Source organism: Suillus paluster (assembly GCF_016628075.1).
Source record: "Suillus paluster strain FC165 chromosome Unknown EDB91scaffold_7, whole genome shotgun sequence".
In the NCBI taxonomy this organism is placed as follows: Eukaryota; Fungi; Basidiomycota; class Agaricomycetes; order Boletales; family Suillaceae; genus Suillus; species Suillus paluster.
The window spans coordinates 1,093,716-1,108,855 of record NW_024537567.1 but is presented as its reverse complement, the minus strand read 5'-3'; the positions used below and the strand labels follow the sequence as shown (position 1 = coordinate 1,108,855).

General features: G+C 46.2%; 4 protein-coding genes across 4 annotated transcripts; 2 read left to right on the top strand and 2 right to left on the bottom strand.

Moving 5' to 3' along the window:
- Positions 1-888: 888 nt before the first annotated feature.
- On the bottom strand, positions 889-2,233 carry EDB91DRAFT_1244629 (uncharacterized protein; the record flags this gene model as incomplete). Its single annotated transcript, XM_041322426.1, has 6 exons — positions 889-1,270; positions 1,334-1,509; positions 1,564-1,716; positions 1,771-1,836; positions 1,912-1,932; positions 1,988-2,233. 6 exons carry the CDS (start codon positions 2,231-2,233, stop codon positions 889-891), a joined length of 1,044 nt encoding a protein of 347 aa, XP_041181622.1.
- A 2,083-nt stretch (positions 2,234-4,316) lies between these two features.
- EDB91DRAFT_1078961 (uncharacterized protein) lies at positions 4,317-4,850 on the top strand (the record flags this gene model as incomplete). Its single annotated transcript, XM_041315060.1, has 2 exons — positions 4,317-4,606; positions 4,748-4,850. The coding sequence occupies 2 exons, from the start codon at positions 4,317-4,319 to the stop codon at positions 4,848-4,850; spliced, it is 393 nt and encodes a 130-aa protein (XP_041181621.1).
- Positions 4,851-5,933: 1,083 nt separating this feature from the next.
- EDB91DRAFT_1013822 (uncharacterized protein) lies at positions 5,934-6,290 on the top strand (the record flags this gene model as incomplete). The annotated part of the gene is made up of 1 exon (XM_041312465.1): positions 5,934-6,290. A coding segment is annotated over one exon (357 nt), but the record flags the coding sequence as incomplete, so codon positions are not given.
- A 5,631-nt stretch (positions 6,291-11,921) lies between these two features.
- On the bottom strand, positions 11,922-15,080 carry EDB91DRAFT_1078960 (uncharacterized protein; the record flags this gene model as incomplete). Its single annotated transcript, XM_041315059.1, has 11 exons — positions 11,922-12,709; positions 12,751-12,864; positions 12,930-12,986; positions 13,052-13,238; positions 13,289-13,310; positions 13,346-13,485; positions 13,508-13,738; positions 14,100-14,120; positions 14,347-14,601; positions 14,661-14,684; positions 14,721-15,080. 11 exons carry the CDS (start codon positions 15,078-15,080, stop codon positions 11,922-11,924), a joined length of 2,199 nt encoding a protein of 732 aa, XP_041181619.1.
- Positions 15,081-15,140: the final 60 nt, after the last annotated feature.

Here is a 15,140-nt window from a genome sequence, read left to right as displayed (position 1 = left end):
GAAAGCATCCCAACTAGGTAATCGTCTATGTGAGTCATAAGGACTCAGAGATAAGAGTACCGGTCAATTGGTAAGGGTCCAGGGTATGGTACCAGCACAGCGGTAGGTGTCCAAGTCAGATAACGCTATCTGTCATGATAAGCAATAGGATAAATGATAGTCAGTACCAGTGTATCGGTAGGGGCGATAAGGGAGAAGCACGCGGCTTCTATTGATCCCGGTCTAGGTCGGTTCCAGAGCTGTCCTGCTCCAACAGCTGTCATGCTGTGCTCTGCAGTTTAGTCACGTGCCGGTGATGTCATCTGTCACGTGTTGTGACGCGGTTGTGACAGCGATGTTTGGCGGAGACGATAGGGGTCTGAGAGTCCCTGTAACAATGGAGGAACGGGGGAATGGGGGAACGGGGGAACAGAGGAACGGAGGAGCAGAGGAGTGGAGGATTGGAGGATTGGAGGATTGGAGGATTGGAGGATTGGAGGATTGGAGGATTGGAGGATTGGAGGATTGGAGGATTGGAGGATTGGAGGATTGGAGGATTGGAGGGTGGCTGGCCTAGGGAGTCAATCCCCTAGGCCAGCTAACAGGAGTTGACTAGGATCAGGCCCAAGTCAAGGAACAGAAGAGCAGGGCTTAGAAAAGGTAATATTCAGACTGAGTATCTACAGACAAGTGTACATAGGTTTATATACTCTAAGTGATGAGCATAGCATAGCAGAAGGCTATGTGCTGAGTGTACAGGATTACAATGGGATGACTGAGACATATGAGAAAAGGCTTGGAGGAAAGTATGTACGTGACGGATCAGAACTTGCTAGGGTATAGGGATTACCAGGAACCCGAAAAGCGGAACTATAATACTAAACGGGGATAGGACCAGTTGAGTGGTTCCTAGTCTAGGAGTGGACCGGTGAGGCGGTTGGACGGACTAATGGTCGGGTGGGTCAATACGAGTGGAACTGAAGGATCCGAGCGGGGCAGAAAAGCGGAGGGAGTAGGAGTAGGATTGGGCGGACCGATAGGGTGGAGGAGCGGAACCCCAGATAGGGTCGGATGGAAGGGGTATGGGGTCGGAGGACATAGGGGTAATGTTGGAAGAGCGGAACAGAGTCGGGTGGAGGTAGCAGGGCTAATCCTGCTGAGATGCACTTCGTGCATTGTCAGGGAAGGAGGAATGAAGCAGACGGGGAAACAGGGGGTCAGGCCAGCAGTGGGGATGCTCATAGAAGGTACTGGGGGTACTCGGATCCGGTATATGACAGTACTTCGACACCTGCATGCAAACTTAAAAGCACATATGTTAGGTTGGCACTTGCGAAAATACAGTGTGACGTACCGAGCCCTGTCATGCAAACTGTCGCAAAGTCTTTCAAGGAGTTTGTAAGGTGCCATATGCTTGTGGAAGCACTGCAACGAGTCAAAATGAGCTTGGTAAATAGATGCATAAGTAGCCAAAGTGAATTTGATGTCTTCCTTCAGGCCTTGTAACCACTCATCAATACAACATTCGATCTATCAATAATCAGTGCTGTTGACATTAACATGAGAATATGAGACTTAACTCACAGCTGTAAGCACGAGGGCAACAACCTCGACAGGTATGGGGTTGAAATACTTGTGGTAAATGATACCCTCGTCATTTTGGTTTGCAAACCACATAATGTTGATACTGTCTTGCAGTAATTCAGATTTGTAGATCCCTGTCTTTGACATCCAGTCCTATTATCCAACAGTCAGGACTCAAAAGGTCATGTAGGCCATTGCGCTACGTACCTTGAAGGCAAATGCTGAACCGCCTTTCAAAGATTCAGCCAGATCTCGGTTTTTCCTTATCACCTCCTTTGAATGACTTGACCGGAATCCAAAAAATGAACTGGTGAGTGATCACATCTTCGTTTTGAGTTCACCGCGCACATGTGATATGCGCAGCAATAGCTTCATAATATATATAAAAATCAGACGAGCCATGTACTAAGAACAGAGAGCTTACCATTTTGACCGCTGGAGGTGTTAATTTGACTTGGATGCCTTTGATTTCGCATGCCTCATGCCACGCCTCTTTTGCTAACCTCATCTCAACAGCAACACCGTCAGGAAATGGCGCCCGTGTGACAATTAGGCACCGGAAAATTGAGGTCACAGTTCCAAGGATCTCCTTTGAGATTTCATCGAAATCGCTAGCTTTCACGCGTTGACGTGAACTGTTGAATATTTTCTTCAACTTCAGCACTACCATGGCTTCTTCTGATACAGTGTCCCATAGTCATTTGGTCCCTCGAGTAGCAGGTAATATTTCAATGGTGTCGTCATCCTCGTCATTGGTGTGGTTAGCCTCAGCCTTGATATATGTTGGCTCCAAGTCATCAGCCTCAGCCTCGATATGTGTTGACTCCAAGCCGTCAGGGTCATCCGAGTCACCAGACTCATCACTAGCATCATCCGCTAGAGCTGCATACATAGAAGCATGTTAGTTTTGCTATAGTCAACGAAGCAGTTACCAGTACATACCTTTTTGACACTTTGCGTCCTGGTGAGTAGTCGGCCTGCATGCACTGCCACTGATGGTGCGCGATGCTATTGGAATCTTCCCTGCACTGAAAGTCAGGACCTTGGCATTGGACAGCTTCATCTGCATGCTGTGATCTGAGAACTGAATAAAAATAATTAGCTGTTGTTCTAGTTGAAAAAACGAGTGATCAAACCATATTCTCTTCTTCCCTGTCTGTGTCACTATGCAGCTCCGAGGGCTCAGTCTCAAAGACTTCGGGATTGACTTGATAGGCGCTCTTCAGCGCCCTTTTTTTTCTGCTTTTCCAATGTCTGTTCCTTGCCTATTTGTCAATGGATGATATGTTGTGATTCAGATACTGTAGAGTGAGGTCGTGTTGCAAGTGAGTGAAATATGTCATTGTAGTAGTAACAGATGGCAGTGACTTACCTCAGTAGTTTTCTTTTTTGGTTGGTCGACATTGTCGACCACTTGTGGTGCATGGAGGTGTCTGCGCAGCACTCAATGTTAGTTGCTTAGAGGTGGCCTTATACGGAGGCATGATCATCGGTCCTTGGGATCGAATGACCTGTCGTTCAGCCGTTCAGCTGATTTATAATGCCGTGCAGGACGCAAACACTCACAATTTAAACCTTGTTTCATTGTTGAATCCAGGGCTTGTTGATTTTTCAGAATGCAGGGCTAAATGCTGTGTTAGTTAGAGAATAATAAAAGGTATGAATGTACTGTCAGTTACCGTCACGATATATACTGTCATGGATACTTCTAACTCGGCCAGAAAACGGTATGGAGCTCAAGTCAAATACTCACCGTGACCGTGCTCTGACAAATGACAGGCCAATGTCACCAACCACTAAGGCTACCTGTAAAGACAAGAAAATTGGTGTCAAAAGGTGAATTAAGTTACCCCTCCTCCTCATCACCCCCAAATACTCACTAGCTTGCAGGCTGAAGCTTGAAGCGCCTAATGCAGAGCCCATGTACCTGCTCCCTCCATTTTGTCAACATGAAGTGCCAGATGCTCGTCAACGTGAAGTGCCAGATGCAGAGCCCATGTACCCGCTCCCTCCATTTCGTCAAACACCTGGCCCTATCTCAGTTTCTCAAACATACTTATGAAAACTCGTCTTGGAGCGTTGGGAGGCAGAACTGAAGGCCTGTCAGAAAGCTAAACAATTGCAACTGTTAGAAATAGTGCCTGCCAGTGGCATGCCCGGCCATGCAAGACTCGTCACTGACCGCTGGGATGCAGAAGCAAAACATTGTGAAGAGGCAAAGTGGGTGCAACTACTAGAGATACTTCTTGCTGCCCATGGCATTCGCAGACTAGTGTAGTGCCGTTATCTGTAGTAGTGTCAGCAACAGGACCTGAAAAATAAACAGCGCCGAGCGCCAGGACCTGAAGGCAATTACTTTCACTCTTGCACTTTGTGAGGGTGCATCTGGTCATTACTTTCACTCTTTTGGGCGCCAGGACCTGAAGGCAATTACTTTCACTCTTGCACTTTGTGAGAGGCCGTCTGGTCATTACTTTCACTCTTGCACTTTGTGATGGCGCATTACTTTCACTCTTGCACTTTGTGACGGTGCATCTGGTCTGGTCTCTGGAGGCAATTACTTTCGCTTTTGCACTTTGTGAGGGCGAGTCTGGTAGTACTCACCATTGAAAAATAAAGAGTGCCAGGACCTGAAAATTAAACTGCATGAAGGGCGTGCCATGCGGTTAGATCCGGTAGTAAAGATCTGGTAGTAACCTGTGCTGTGAGTGGTTAGAACAGAGCCAGAATTCCCTTGAATAACTCACCCAACAATGCCTCACATCTGCAGATTCTGCGGCAAGGAGTTTCCATCAAGAGGACACGTCAATAAACATATAGCTGTCCGCCCTGAATGTAGAAGGCAATGGGAGATGCTGGTCAGTGAAGATACTACAGACAATGAAGGTGGCCTACCAGAGGGCTCATTTTTCCTGCTTCGGTGCTCACGATCCAATTCCCTCAATGAGGACAACCCAGCAGCATCCAAAAATCGGCGGGTGACGGTTGAGGATGCTGCCGATGAAGACAAGGACAAGGCCAATGAAGACAGGGACAAGGCAGGGTGATATTTTGAGCCGTGTCCTGATGCCGGCTGGACATTGCGGGAGGGTCAAACTGGTTTCGAAGAGTATCAGTCCCTGGTCCACAAGACCGTTTCGATGTTTTTCGTCAAGTTGTAATTGTTGCTCCATCTAATCCACAGGCCAATGATTCTCAAAAGCGGTGACGCATTTGAGCGACACCTGAAGTACGCCCCGGTCCTGGTCGGAAACCTGGAGCTCCAGCTCGGTTTGATATGGCATTGATAAGTGATGGTGTTCGGACATTGAGTTTGCACACCTTAGATAGTAAGTGACTCTGTTACTCTTCCAAGCTTGAGGTCTTACCTTGATACTGTAGACTTGCGAGTGGCTCAAGTTCGTATCGTTTTCACACTGCCTTGTCAGTTCAGGACTTACTCCTGAGCTCTGGCTTACGTTGAATGGTTCACTCCACTTAGAGAGCCAGACCCCTCTTCTGGCCTGCATCAGGTATCATGTTCGACTCGTCGACTGCAATGAAATGCAGCTATTATACACGTTGATGAAATTGTTCGTCTGTGTTATCTGATTCCCAAGATGGGACAGTCTGTTGACTGCGGGTGGATGAGTGCAAATGCCTATGAGTTGGCGAGTGATTTTTACTTAAATTCCTATATTGACCTTGATACATTTTGTATGACTGCTATGGTTGATTAAATTACTACATAGTCCCAGTTTGACTCAAGGCGCCTCCTGTAGCTTTATATAGACTGACTGTGAGCTACATAGCCGGTGTAGAACCATATAACAGCCTGCTTGCCTACATTTCACTATAGTGGCTACACAGCGCTATGTAGCCGTCACTAGGGCTTCCAAGATTTTGAGTTTTTCCTGATGTGGTAAGTACTAGCAGCCTCACTGTGGCTGCACAGCGATCAAAATTTGCTAGGATTACATAATCAGTTTTGGCGTGCGATGGGGGGGTGTAAGCATAAGCAATGATAAGCATAAACGTGAGCATTCAACTTTGAGCTCCCCTATTCATTCGTTTATCTTTACGCTCACTTACTGCACACACGTACAATAGTACACTTACTGTTTACATCATTGCTAACACGGACAGGTATATAGTCCTCGCATCCGCGTTGTTCCACCTCAGTTGATTCCTATCAGACTGAGGTGAGATCCCTGCGTTCATTATCATATTTAACACTCACTAACACTTACCGTAGCCATTTGTTTGTCTTTGCAGGTACTTATACTAATACCAGAGTTGATTCCTATCAGACTGAGCCATTCGTTTGTCTTCGCAGTCCTTCTGTCTGTCGCTACTCACAACAGGTCATGAGCCCCATCACTTCTTCCATATCAGCCTTGGGCATCTATGCCGTTCTGAAACTCACCAAGAAGAACTGGGTCAAATTCAAGACAAAGACCATCATGTTGTTAACGGCGCGCAGCTTGAACCATCACCTCGACGGCACCATCAAAATTCCCCAGCCACTTCCTTTGTCAAGTGATGGCAAAAAGACCATGCTTCACGACAAGACAACAGAGGCAACCAAAGCTGACATTGAGTCAAACCTGACCCTCCTTGACGCGCACACGCAGAAGGAAGCCCTCGCTACTCAGCAGCTCTATGCAACTGTTCCGAACACCGTGATGATTCAGGTGCAGAACAAAGGCTCCGTCACAGCAATTTGGAAGGCCATTTGCCTCATCTACGAAGGCAAAAGTGACATGGTCCAGGTAGATACTCGTGCTCGTCTGCAAAGTATGACGTGCAGCGAGAACGAAGATGTCAAAGCACACTTGACGTTGATGCTGGTATTATGCAAAGAGCTTGCGTGCATGGGTGCACCTGTCAATGACCGAGATTTCACTGCGATGATCATTAATTCACTTCCCGAGTCTTTCCGAACTCTTATATGATCCACGACAGCCGCCATTCGTGCTATCAACCAACCTGTCACCTCGGACAAGGTCATTGCTGTTGCCTTTGAAGAAGCTGATCATCGTAACATCAGAAAGTTGTCAGACAAGGATGACTCCACATTGAATGCCTCGTCATACAAGGGTCACCAATGTGGAAAGAAGCCGAACAGAAAATTGGACGTGAAGTGTTATAACTGCAGACGGATTGGGCATATGTCAGCTGACTGCTGGCATAAGGGTGGTGGCAAAGAAGGTCAAGGTCCTAACTAGAAAAAGTTGGAATCAGCAAATGCAGCTGCATCGTCTGACCAAGACTACACATTTTTGACCTCCGACTGTGTTGATGAAGCTAATGTACTTCAAGTTCCCACCGAAAGATGAGGAGCCATTGTCGATTCTGGAGCCACTTCTCATTTTTGTCCCGACCGTGTGAAGTTCAAAACTTTTACCACCATTGATCCCAAACCAATCAATGTTGCTGACAGACAAACTCTTCATGCTGTTGGACGAGGTGATGTTGAGATAGAGCTACCCAATGGCAAGGCACACTCCCGAGTTACCTTAAAGGACGTGTTATACACGCCGGACATAGCCTTTACCCTTGTATCCACCAGCCAAATTATCTATCCATATGGAGCAAGGATGGTGTGAAATCTGGTTGTGGAAGCCAAAGAAGCTCATTGCGAGGATTCCTGAGGTTGATGGTCTTTATTGGATTGCAGGATTAGAGCACGCAGCTGCAGTAGCCTCCGCAAAACCAAAGATGAAGATGTCACTGACCCAACTCCATCAGTGCATGGGACATATGTCTTTTGCTGCTATGAAAGCCATGGTGACAAAGGGCATGGTTGAAGGTATTGGGGTTACCTCATCTCCCAATAACACATTCTGTGAAATGTGTGTCAAAGCTAAAATCACACACCAGCCTTTCCCTAACCAGTCGAACTCACGTGCTACAAAGTATGGTGAACGTATTCACACTGACATGTGGGGACCAGCAAAAGTTCAATCATTGGGCAAGAAATCCTATTATGTCACGTTCATGGATGATTATTCCCGTGAGACAACTGTCGTCTTCCTTTGGAAGAAGAGTGGAGTTTTTGGAGCACTCACTGAGCACTTTGCTGGCCTCGTAACCCAGCACAATGCCAAGATCAAGTTCATCCGATCTGATCAGGGTGGTGAATATTCCAGCGATGAACTTAAGAAGTACCTATTGAAACGCGGAATCCATCACGAATACACTGTCCATGACTCTCCCAAACAGAATGGTGTTGCCGAACGAGTTAATCAGACCATTGTCGAACATGCTCGAGCTCTTCTCATTGGTGCAGATCTTCCCAAGGCTCTATGGGCTGAGGCCATAAATCACGCTACCTATCTCAAGAACAGATCACCCACATGAGCTCTCACCACAAAAACACCATTTGAAGCTGTTCATGGTGAGAAGCCCAACTTATCGGGGATTCGGAGATTCGGATGCACCATCTATGTCAAGATCGTAGATGCTGGCAAGCTTGACAAACGTGCAAAGGCTGGAAATTTTATAGGGTATGACAGCGAAAGCAAAGGGTATCGAGTTTATTGGCCTGACACTCGTCGAGTCTCTGTTGAACGAGATGTGAAATTTGCTCCTGATGAAGCTACGACAGGTGACATGCAGTTCAAAGGGGAGAATGAGAGGATCGTCCAGCACGACACCTCCTCAAAATCCATTAGCGAGGCACCAAAACCATCATCAACATCAACTCTAATTCCCGTCACGACCAGCCAATCAATTCCACCAGCAGTCGCAAACCCACCAGCATCAGTTCCACCTGCAACAGTACCACTTCCTGAACCAGCATCAGCTCATGAACCTTGTGCAACTCACCAAGTCCAGTTTCCACCAGGCTATTACAGCCGAGAAGTCTTTGACCGAACCGAACGCATCAATGCAACATGGATGGAGGAATCACCAAAAAGACGAATTCCCACATGATGAATTTGCTATGCTTGCACACTACGCACTAGCATCTTCGCCTGGTGATGAACCCACCATTAGTCAAGCACTTCGTGGTCCGGATGCCGAAAAGTGGCAATTAGTAATGGATGAAGAAATTAGTGCAATCGAGAAGCTAGATACCTGGGACCTCATTGATCCACCCACCAACGCCAACATAATCAACTCTCATTTCATCCTCAAAGCCAAACAAGACAAAAATGGCGAGATCATGCAATACAAGGCACACCTCGTTGCCAACAGCAACAGTCAACACGAGGGCATTGACTACAATGAAACTTTTGCCGCTGTCGCAAAACTTCCTCCTGTCAGAGCCGTTCTCGCAAATGCCGCGAGCCAAGGTTGGGAAATTCACCAGATTGACGTGAAAAATGCATACCTCAATGCTGAACTGACCGAGGACATCTATATGAGACCTCCGCCAGGGTATCTGAAGCCAGGTCAAGAAGGAAAAGTCTGCAAACTCAAGAAAAGCCTCTATGGGCTGAAGCAGGCCAGTTTTGAATGGTACGAGACATTATGTGAGTTTTTCCGTGAGATTGGATTCGCACAATCGGCCGTCAACCACGCAGTCTTTTTCAAGCATGACAAGAAATCTTCCACCGTCGTTTCCGCATCAACGGATGATATGGCTGCCATGGCAAGTTCAATTGAAGCAATACAGTGGTTGAAAGATGAGCTTAGAAAGAGGTTCGAGATTTCTGATCTTGGAGAGATCAAATGGTTGCTCGGATTTGAAGTCAAGTATGACAAAGCAGTGCGAACCCTATCATTGTCCCAACATGCTTACATCGACACTCTTATCGAACATTTTGGACTCGAACACGCCAACACTGTCTCTACCCCTCTCAAACCTGGCACCACCCTATCAAATGATCAATCGCCAATGACCACACAGCATGCCAACAAGATGCACAACATCCTGTACCAAGAACTTGTTGGTTCTCTCACCTTGGCGGCACTTGGTTCACGTCCCGACATTGCATTTGCAACTTCAACACTTGCTCAATTCACTCAAAATCCCAGTAGACTCCATTGGCAAACTGCGAAGCGTGTTTTATGCTATCTCAAGGGCACACAAGAGCTTCGCCTCAACCTCATGGATCCCAATGAAGGCATGCTTGCCTCCACTGACGCTGATTGGGGCTTGCAGCCTCACCATCATTCAATTTCAGGGCACATTGTATCACTCGTGGGAATGCCGGTGGCATGGGGATTGAGGAAACAGAACATTGTAGCATTGTTGTCAACAGAGGCAGAGTACGTCGCTGCGATGAACTCGCTAAAGGATATCATTTGGCTTCGCAGCCTTCTCAGCGAAATTCGCGCACCTCTCGTTGGTCCTACCCTCGTCTTATGCAACAACCAAGGTGCTATCACGCTCACACAGAATAACAAGTTCCATCCTCGCACGAAGCACATTGACATCCGGCATCATTTTATCCGCGAAGCTGTTGATGACAGAAAAGTCACGCTTGTGTATTGTCCAATGACTGCCATGGTCACGAACATCTTCACGAAAGCACTCGCTCGTTCAAAGGTTCAAAAGTTCGTTGATATGCTCGGACTCCGCTAGACTTGAAGGGGAGTGTTGGATATTTCGACGTAATCTGCAAGTCTCGCTATTAATATTCATTCGTTTATCTTTACGCTCACTTACTGCACACACATACAATAGTACACTTACTGTTTACATCATTGCTAACACGGACAGGTATATAGTCCTCGCATCCGCGTTGTTCCACCTCAGTTGATTCCTATCAGACTGAGGTGAGATCCCTGCGTTCGTTATCATATTTAACACTCACTAACACTTACAATAGCCGTTTGTTTGTCTTTGCAGGTACTTATACTAATACCAGAGTTGATTCCTATCAGACTGAGCCGTTCATTTGTCTTCGCAGTCCTTCCGTCTGTCGCTACTCACAACACTAGTCACGTCATACACACCTCCTAGCTTTCTGCTTCAGACATCAGGCTATGATGGCACCAGTCCCATTCACGAGTGAGTCATGTCTACACAGTGCAAGCAGAATGGGTCGTTCTGGCCGGAAGTAGTGTCCCTTATGTAGATTATGAATGAAGATGGTAGTCATTCTTTCTATATTTGATGTTGGCCAGAACATCGAGGAATACTACCACATCCAAGCTGACCGATGATCGATGATCTCTTCGGATGCTGAGTTCTGTACCAGCCGAGAGTTCTGCATGTTTGGAATAAACCAAGAGAACGACACACCCTTCTCATTTATTTTTCTCACATTTAACTGTCTTGCCACCCAGCTAGGCTCACTCCTGGATTCTTCCAAAGAACCCACACTGCCATAATAGGGTTGCATTTTGAGCAAGGGCTAAGCCAAGCGGATGAGGGAGGAGCAACTTCAAAAGCCTGCACTACTGCTCCGGAAAGTGCCACGACCATACTAGGTCTTGACTCTTAACCGGTTAAGATGTAGAGAAAGTGGAAAATACAGTGAAATCGACTCAAAACCACACTTTCTTCTAATTCATGTACACACTAATTACATAGTACGAACACAACCAAAAGTACATACATGCACCATATCGGCGTATCCTAATCTCAGTCACTAAACCATCAACATATTCGAGATTACAAAGGTCAGTTGCGCAAAAGACAAGTGTGAACAGGGAATGCAAAGCGGTGTTATTCAATCGATTGGGTACGCGCTCGGTGATGCGAGGAAACACAAATGCCCACATCACCATCTACGTAAGTGCCTTGATTTTCAACTACAATGTTGTTGTTAAATGAGCCAACTCTCTTCTACTGGAATCTTGCGAATGAACTTACCAGTGACTTGAAGAATGCATGTACTGACAAGTTGTCACTAGTAGTATGGGCTCAAGGAGTTGAAGTGCCAACTGTTTTCAACACAACAGGCAATAAACAAGTCGCAGGAGTATGTTTGATAATATCACCTCATGTGTTGCAACTTGCACGGTGCTTACTATCTCCTCAGACTCACCTATTACTCCCCCACTTCCTAGTTAAGTAAGAGTTACATCAACATGTTTCCACGCTGTTAATAATGTTGAAACAACACTTTTGTGAGAACTGGCAGGGCACACCGGCAATGAACTATGACTTAGATTACATTGTAAGGCAGGTTTTTTGTTTTTGAGCACCGGCAGGGCACCCCAGCAACTGCTGTATGTACTAATAAGGTAGGAATGTTGACAATGCATGTGCCCATTACCGCCATCCCAAAAAGGCAGTTATGCGGCAGCAACACTGCATCAGCATCGTGTCGGGCAGCAAGTTCGCCATCTCACTCATTTTCGTGCCCCTGGAGGCGCACTTTTATATATATATAGGATTTGTTAATTAGTTTCCAATGATCACATGAAATGGAGGCAAACATCATTGATTAAAGACATTATCAAACACAAAAGGTAAACTATGTGGGGGTGGGATCATTCTCATGCTTGGAATCAACATATGCAGCACTCTTGGGTTTAGAATCCTTCTTAGCTCTTCCTCCTTTGCCCTTCTTCTTCCTTTGGCCTCCTTTAGCTGTCTCTGCTGCAAGTGCCCTAGCTGAGGGTTTTTTTGGGCACTTGGACCTCAGTTCCTCAGGAGCTGCTGGTGCACACCACTTGTGGTTTGTGCCGGCAGTTAGTGCTGACATGTCCTGAGCACCAGAGGGGTCACTGAGAGATGCTGGACAAACAGTCAAGGAGGGAGTGAGATCTGGGGTAGGAAAGATAAACTGTGGTGTAGGGTTGATGCAGTTGGGTGTAGGCACAGGTGGGATGGCTGAAGGAGTCAAAGGGATGGATGGTGCAGTTGCCGCTGTAGAAACTCCCTCACCCCCATTATTTAGAAGACTTGGATCAATTTGTGAGTCGGAGATTTGCGTCAATGATGTGTTGTTAGGCAAGGCTGATGATGTGGCAGTAGACTTGGATGAGGTGGACGTGATAACATTAGCATTAGTAGGCAATGACGTGGCAGCAGCTGTAGTATGTGATGACGTGGCAGTGGTCAAGGCTGATGTGGTTGGGGTTTGCTGGACTGGTGTTTGTGGTGGCGCTTTGGAGGGCTCTACATTGATGTCTCTACTCAAAGAGGTGTCCTTATCCATGTTGGGCATGAGGGTTTCACCTGCAGCAATGCACTTGAGGTGCTCATTAGCCTCCTCCTGAGTGATTGTCACAAACTTGCATATCTTCCCCTCGACAGCATCTGCAAGAGCCTCAAGAGCCTCATCCCTCCTTTCAGATCACTTGGGTTTGCCCAGTCGCTGTGAGTCCATCCCACAACCTTCACAAGGAACTTTTGAACTACATGTTCATAGTGCAGATACTCAAAGTTGGCCTCCAAACAGCCAGTGATTGCAACTAATAAGATATTAGAATGAGACAAGACAGAAATATGTATGATGTATGCAACCCAGCCTGCATACCACCCCTAATAGTCTGCTTGGCTTTCTTGACACGTTCCTTGTGAGTGAGAGACAAGCCTAAAAGTTAATAAGTCAAAAATTTGAAGACTAGAAGCAAGAAAATTCACCACTTTGCTCTATACCTCCAGAGATGACATATCCTTCTAGCTTGCATGCAAACTCCATCACGTGCTTCTGTGTTGCTGTCCTGTGGTATTGTTCAACAGCGGAACTGGTGAAATGAACCTTTGGCTTGATGTTGAGATTGCAGGTACCGTGCACTAGGATGACAAGTGCCTCTGTTCCAATCCATTGCTTCAGAGCTTCGACCTAAATATAATTAAATTAAAGTAACTATTAAAAATAGAAATATGACCAACCTTGTCTACAATTGCCTTGAAACTGTTGAGCACTCTGCATTATGGGTCTTGACGGACAGATTGGGGGGCCTGTGGCGAGCAGCCTCTTTCTCCTCATCAAAGGCAATAACAAGTTGCTTGCATTCCTCAGCAGAAAGGTCATGATAGTCGCTGGCCCTTTTGACAAGCTTGCGCACATTATCTCTTGTGACTAAGGACTTGTCTAGTATACAAGTACACATTAAAATTATGAAAATACGAGGGGAAATTGTACTGGCCTTGATTAGTCTCCATGCCTTTGAAGTGCATGAAAGCAGACCATGCATTCATCTTCTTTCGCTTCTGATGGCGTAAGGCTGATCCAATGTAAAAATGTTCTAAGTAGCGACAGGGGGACTTGTGAAACCGGGTAGCAAGCTCCATAGCCTTGTTCTGAATATACTCAAGAACTTCCTCAACAGCGGTGTCTTCCTGGTCACGTTTGTCGTGTCTTCATTCATTGATAGAGGTATGTTGTTCACATGTAAGTTTAGGTGCTTTGTGCCGAGCACTATTATGAATTAAGTGTTGTTGCGCCTGAGCAGAGCAATGGGGTATGATGATGGGCATTTTGTAGAAGTACTTGCGGAGGGCCTGAATAACCAGGAAACAAATAACTTGAACTATATATGGTGACGAAATTTAACAGAAAAAGTTAGTTAGGACAATCATTGCACATAGCACGGGCAATACAACAAGCTTCTAGTGAAGTGATCCGAACCAGATCATCAACCTTAGCTAATTCCACAGGCCATGCATCATCAAAATGAGCCTCACTGATAAGAAAACATACTTCATGAAATGTATCTGAAATCTGTAATCGCCGAAGCAAATCTTTAGTATGCTGACCAAACACATGTAATCTCCTTGGTGTTGACTGATGGACAGGCGAGAATGTAAAACTACCATCAGTGCTAGACCCTCCTGCTCTAGTGTAATATGGAGAGCGCAATGAGGATGTGGTGTTCCGAGAGCTATGAATAGAGATGGAGGATGCAGATGGTGGGTGTACTTGGAGTTGACAACTGAGATGACCTCACCGGTAATAGTGATGCACCAGAAGAGGATGTCCGACCTTTGGTTGCAAGAGATGTAGTCATAGTGGCAGGGACCAAAATTTTTGCTCGGACCGAAGGATGAATGTAATGATTTTCAGTAGGGAGATGTGGATCACCAGCACGGATGGAGGGGGGCAAAGATTCAGCATATACTTGCAGGGCGTCGGCATATGATACTCCCAGTGTTTCTTCATCTGCTCGTTCATCACCTAGCCTCACATCTTGCAGTCCACAGATCTAAATTTTGTTACCCTGTCAGTCAAGTGTCAGAGTTTAAACAGAAATATTCAACTTACAACATCACTCATAATTGGTTCTCTCTGCACATTGTGGGACAGTCAATTAGATAGCGGGACCTGTTGAAGATGCCATGTGACTGTCTTTGGTACTGTAACTCCTGATGTGTGGGGAAAATGAGAGTGCAAAGGATGTTTGAAAGGACCTGGCGCTCGGCCAATGAACTCAAAGTAAGAGCCTGATGGTATATCACATGGCTGAGGGATGAGAGGATGTGAATCCCTGTGTGGAGCAGAAGCGAGTGGTTGCTGCTCTAATGTATCCTGCCTCCATTGATGTGCGATGCGCCGCTCCTTGAATTTCTGTGCAATTACAATAGCCCACTGTTCAATGAAATTTTGGACAAGCTCTGCTGCAACAACATGCAGTTCCAGGTAGTCGTCAAGGACTTTGGGATTGAGATACACATTTGCTGACATATTCTCCACGTTGAGGTCAGCATTTGGTGTGGTTGCACCAGGATGGTGTAGGATGATGGT